The sequence below is a fragment of the Crotalus tigris genome, unplaced genomic scaffold, assembly GCF_016545835.1.
Source record: "Crotalus tigris isolate CLP2741 ecotype Arizona unplaced genomic scaffold, ASM1654583v1 scf7180000017614.5298720, whole genome shotgun sequence".
NCBI lineage: Eukaryota > Metazoa > Chordata > Lepidosauria > Squamata > Viperidae > Crotalus > Crotalus tigris.
The window spans coordinates 1085585-1091743 of record NW_024096513.1 but is presented as its reverse complement, the minus strand read 5'-3'; the positions used below and the strand labels follow the sequence as shown (position 1 = coordinate 1091743).

The 6159-nt window shown below is 35.4% G+C and overlaps 1 protein-coding gene across 1 annotated transcript; it reads right to left on the bottom strand.

Moving 5' to 3' along the window:
* Positions 1-581: 581 nt before the first annotated feature.
* Positions 582-5814, bottom strand: LOC120300742 (vomeronasal type-2 receptor 26-like). Its single transcript, XM_039327143.1, has 6 exons — positions 5615-5814; positions 4766-5057; positions 3943-4365; positions 2199-2426; positions 1617-1743; positions 582-1480 (listed from the first exon to the last, which is right to left on the bottom strand). The coding sequence occupies exons 1-6, from the start codon at positions 5812-5814 to the stop codon at positions 582-584; spliced, it is 2169 nt and encodes a 722-aa protein (XP_039183077.1).
* Between the last annotated feature and the right edge of the window lie 345 nt (positions 5815-6159).

Sequence of the window (6159 nt, the reverse complement as noted above, 5' to 3'; positions counted from 1 at the left end):
AAATAAATCACTCTTCATTATAGATATTGGGCAGCATACATTTTGAATAAAGGTTGACAAAGAAGCAAGAATACATTTCATTTCTTTTCAATAGATTTCCATATTACCACAAACTGATAATCAATTACAGTGGACCTATGTTTATATATAAAGAGTGAATAGTAATGATTCAACATGACATTTTAAAAACAAGGTGAAATGTACAGCATTCAGAAACTTAGTAAATTTATGCAGTGGTTTATAAATAGAAAGTATAAACATTATGAAAGTAGCATGTGAAACATTGGACAAGCTTTGAGTCAACACCTGAAAAGTAACAATTCATGAGAAATCAATTTTTTTCAAAGTCTCTTGAAGTAGAGTGTTGACAGAGACAAAGCATTATATTCTACCATCTTGGAAAATAGTTGGAAATGAGAAACATTTCTTTGGGGCAATTATAATAAATCTTGCTACAAAGACTAATCATTCACAAATCCTCCTTTGACAGAAATAAAACTTCTATATATTTCCTCTAGACAGCAAACAGTCTTTCTATTCTTTCTTGTCACTAACTTCTTTGGGCCAGAAAGATCACATCACTAATTTCTCTTTGTGAGATGCTCCCTTTGGTTTAGTTCAGGCCGGAAAACAATGATGTAGCATTTTGGCAAGAATATGCATCCCAGTAATGCAGCACTGGAGGACAAAATGGAGAAGACCTCCACAGCTACCATGGCTTTTCCTTTTGTGCTCAGATAGGCTGGAAAGAAGGAGATCCACACACTGCAAAAGGCCAACATGCTGAAGGTGATGAACTTGGCTTCATTAAAACTGTCAGGTAATTTACGGGCAAGAAAAGCCACAATAAAGCTGACAATAGTCAAGACACCCATATAGCCCAACACACAATAAAAGAAGAAAGCTGACCCCTCATTGCATTGTAAAATAATTTCTTGGAGCTGTGAGTGCATGTCCAACTCAGGGAATGGTGGAAATGTTGACAACCAAAGAATACAAATACACACTTGTAAGAGAGAGCAGGAAAGGACAGTAGAAAAAGCCAATCTTTTCCCTACCCATCTCCTCATCTGAGATCCGGGTTTAGTGGCCATGAAAGCAACAACCACAATGATGGTTTTGGCCAGCACACTAGAAATGGCCACTGAAAAAGTGATGCCAAAAGTTGATTGCCGGAGAAGGCAGGTCACTTTACCAGGTTGGCTGAGGAAGAACAAAGAGGAGAGAAAACAGATCAGAAGAGAGACAAGCAGGATGTAGGTGAGGGACCGATTGTTGGCTTTAACAATGGGAGTGTCCCTGTACTTAATAAAAGTTCCAAGTACCCAAGATGTCAAGAAGAAGAAACCAAGAGCTGATGTGGCTAAACCAATTCCTAAGGTTTCTTCAATAGATAGAAACACCACTGGTTTCAGGATACATCCTTTCTTTTCTTCATTTGGATAATGATCTTCTGTACATTTAAAACAGTCATCCATATCTGGGAGGAAAGTCAAGAAATTTGTCATTTAGGAATTCCAAATCAGTGAAACCCATTTTATTAATTTTATACATTTTAAACATGTATATTACAGTTTGTTTAAGTCTGATGAAAATTGGTAGAATTCCTACCATACCATTTTGATTTGAAATCTTCCCTTCTGGGCATGGAACACAGTCATAGCAGCAGAACTGATCTCCTTCAATCCCTTTCTTCCAGTCCCCAGGAAAACAAGGGTCATTGCATCGAGAAAATGGAAGAACCTTACCATAAACAAACAAAAAAAATGTTTTGAAAAGGAGGGTTTTTAAAACAGATTCTGAATATTCTCCTTAATAGAGTGACATGATTATTGACTTCCCAAAAGGATGCTGAATTTAACAACTTGTTCAACAACTTAAAAAGATGTAGACATTACAATGATGTACAAATGTTTCTACTGAAAGGCAGGATGAGTAAATAATTGCACATGGTGACAATCTCATAGAAACATGGTCACTCTTGTGATTTCAGATGGAAATGCACACCAAATATGCAACCATGGCTTTTACATTGTAATATCACCTTTGTCAATCTGACGAATGATTGATCATCAACACCATTTGAAGGAATATGCCATTGTTTATTTTAAAAATTCCCAGAAGTTAGATTTTTAAAAAGATGTGTTCAGTATGGGATCTTAATCGAGTAAGGCATGCTGGATTCATTAATTCGATACCTGGTTAAAAGCTGGACTCCAGACAATCAAATCTTTATGCATGGATAATTCTTTCCCTTTTGGAGCTTGTGGATCCATCTTTCCAACTCTAACTCTCTGAAAGGATCTGTTTGGAAAAGTGATCAAATTGGTGATGTCGAATCCACCTATTGCTTCCCCTTTCTCATTCAGAAACACTTTCTCCCCAGCTGAATTGTTAAAAGAAATGCCTTGAAGAAATAGATGGAGCTAGTTGAAAGAGAATGAAAGAGAGAGGATGTTGAGAGCTATATAATAGAGAGGGGAAAATCATATTCAAGTTTCATTGTCATTCTTCCAATTGCTAAAACTATTATTAAATATTTGTGCTTAGAATTTGGATAATGGATATTGGAAAACTGACGAAAGAAGGAAGCAATCTGGAATTAAGGAGAAACTTCCCAACAGTGAGGACAATTCACCAGTGGAATAGCTTGCCTTCTGAAATCGTGGGCGCTCCATCACTGGAGGTTTTTAAGAAGAGACGGGACAGCTACCTGTCTGAAATGGCATAGGTTCTCCCGCTCGAGCAAGGGGCTGGACTAGAAGACTTCCAAGGTGCCTTCCAGCTCTATTCTATTCTATCTAAGTGCATGATAATGTACATGTCCACACTATATATTTAATTTGATATTAATATAAGGAAGGAAAGAATGAAAGAGTGCAGCAGAATTTAAAAATGATTCTGGAATTTTGTGATTTCTTCCAATTATGTTTTAGGTCCACTACTTAAACAACTAATTCAAGATAGGTCATATCTAATCTTTCCTCTTTGATAGAAAGTAATTTGACAGTCTGAGGTGCAACTAATGTTCTTTAGCCAGTTTTTAGAATGAGAGACTCCATAGAGGGATGCAAGATAGAGATTATTGCAAACATGTTGCATGTTTATACAGTACATCTTGATGATCAGAATAACAACAAAAACTACCTTTTCTGTGCCTATTTTAGACAGAACAGTGTTTCATAGTCAGAAGGGACCTGAAGGTCTTCTAATCCACCACCTTGCTCAAGGAGGAGATCCTATACTATTTCATATAAGTAGTCCTTCTCTTCTTAAAAATCTCCAGTGTCAAAGCATCTAAAATTTCTGAAGGCAAGTTGTTCCACTAATTCATTGTTAATTGTTCTCACCATAAGGAAATTTCTCCTTATTTCTAAGTTGTTTTCTCATGCTTGATTTCATATGGAGAAAATATTAAGACTTTACACAATGGGTTCAAAATATAATTCTACCTCAAACTGCTTATTGAAATAAAATAAGGGTCCAATGCAAAGGGAATACCTGCCAAGACTGGAGATGTGGAAGGTCAGAATTTTTACACATCATAGTTTTTTTTCTATTGACATGTAATGTGTATAGAGCTTGCAAAGCATGAGCCACAGCATGAACAGCATTGTAGATACTATAGCTTTGTCCAGTCATTTCCATTTCAAAAGCAGGTCCAGGAAGATCCTCTAGCTTCATCTCACCAGTGCACTGCCTACTCTGTGTTTCTTGTAATTCTGTTTTTGGAAATGAACAATCAAATAATTGTTCCCAAATTTCCTGCAGAAACTCATCTCTGCAGACTGAAAGAGGATTGATGGTCTGAAGGAATTCCTTGAAACCTGCAACTGCTGTTGAATGAGCAGTGAAGGAAATAGCCCCATGGAACATCTGGAGATCCCAACTGATTTGGAATCCTGATAATACAAAATCAATTTGTGCAGTCATGATCCACACCTTTCTAAATAATGCAATTTCTTTCCTTTCAGGATCTACCATAAATGTGACAACTCTTAGCCACATAATTGTCAATGCTTCTCCATAGACAAGAAATGTGTTGGCTTTGCTAGTTATCCACTTCATGGAAATAATTGAGATTGTTTCATAAACTTCTGGGAAATCTTCTAAGTGGATGAGTTGTGCAAGCCTTTCTATGAACGATGAGCAGATTCCGTTCTCTGAAAGTAAGGGCTGCATTTTATGTAAGAATTTTTCTCCATCATTGTTATCAACAGCAAAAATCCCAATCCAGGTCCACCTGAAATGGTGAAGCAGTTGGATAATCCCAATGTACTGATGGTCCTCTTTTGGGATCATGAAATAAAGTGAAGAGAGTTTACTAGTCTGAAATACATCTTGAGCTAATGAGCCATATGTGAGCTGCAAGAAAGTGTAACGGTATTTTGTTCAGTTGATAGATCAAATGTAATTTTCCTGATTTAGTTTTCATATAAAATATATCAAAGGAAGGAATTATTTTCCTGAAATTCTTCTAAATATTAATATGGAAAGGAATTTCTTGGAATAACTTCAAACTCATATAATTGATCAATTCTTTTGATAGAAGCAAAGAATACTATGTTCAACTGTTTTTCCAGGTATGTAATGTCTATGGACTTCTTATATTTGCATTGTAGTTTCAAATTTATGCTAATAGACCTTAAGCCAGGTAGAATATCTTAATACAAACCTAAACCTAGTCTTAACGTTCCTTAATTATTCCATAACAACATCAAGGACAGAATATAGAATTTTTCTCTTTAACCCTTTCACAACTTACTTGTGGAATCTTGAAGAATTGAATAATTTCAGCAATATGAGACGATATGACAAAATCCAATCCTCCAATGATAGCCACAAGATTCTTCTGGCTATCACACTTGTAGTTAGGGACAAATTCCTGGGATTTGAAAAGCAGGTCCAGAGTGGTGCGATAGGTCATCCTTGCATTGAGGTAACTGTCATAGATGTGGAACCCAAGAGTGATGTTAGGTAACATCTGGGAGTCCTCATTGATTTCCTTCACAGCAAAGGCCAAGGCAAGAATGTGTTGATGAAATTTGGGGAATACACTGCAAAGAATTTAAATATCATAGTTGAAAATGTAAATTGACAATTCTCATAAAGTGGCAACATTTCTATACTGTATGAATAACAAATATTTCTTTCTCTGATGATAGTAGGAAGATAATAGCTTTCCTAAAATGCTTAATAATTCATACAGAGTTTACATTTATTTTACACAGCATTTCCCTGACTTTCAACAAATATGTATTACAACAAATACAAGTAGTGACTTTTTTTCAAATTAATATATTTTCTATGTGATTTTCAAAAAATGGTATATGAATAGATTTAGGAGGTATCACTTACATACTGTATGTATGTTTTGTGAGGAGAGATATGCAAATTTTTTTTTAAAATATAGACTTCTTGATCTAAAATTTTGTACATTTCATGTGAAAGATTTTGAAATAATCTAAAGTTTATGTCTTTTCTCACAACCAGGTACAATTCAAAAGAAGTTAAACATAGATTACAATAAAAACACTAAATTTATGCACAAAGATCTTTTAGTCATAAAAAGGATTTTTGAAAATTTGGATAAGATAGAGAAAAAAATTCTTACACTGGTATTTCATAAGGTTTTGTAGAAGGAATTTCACTAAATTTAATTTCATAAAGGTGGTAAGCAATGTGAGATGCCATCCCACCAACGATGAAGTCTCCAGGCTGGTACCACTCATGTGGAACAAGGAAAGCATCGCTTGCAGGGCATTTCAGAGAAACTACTTTGTACACCAAAAATATCAGAAAAAACATTTTCATGCTTTGTTATTCTGGAAATGTTTTCCCTTCCATCCTACTGATCAAGAGGTAAATATAATCCAATACTTCATCTAAAGATTGATCCAAGGCTTATCTCTGAGAATGCACCTAATGAGTAAATCTGTCAGTTTTTATTTAAAGATCCACATGAACGCAAAATTGCATCTTGAACACCATCAGGATTTGAACAGATACTCTGGCAGAGGAAAACAGAGGGTAGAAAGCTGAAGCAAAGTATCTGACAGAGCCATTATTACCCTTGTGCCAAACTTCCTGTGGTTGAAGTGTTACTTTATATCCAAACTGATACCTTGGTCGTTGTTGAATATAATTCCCTTCTGTGCA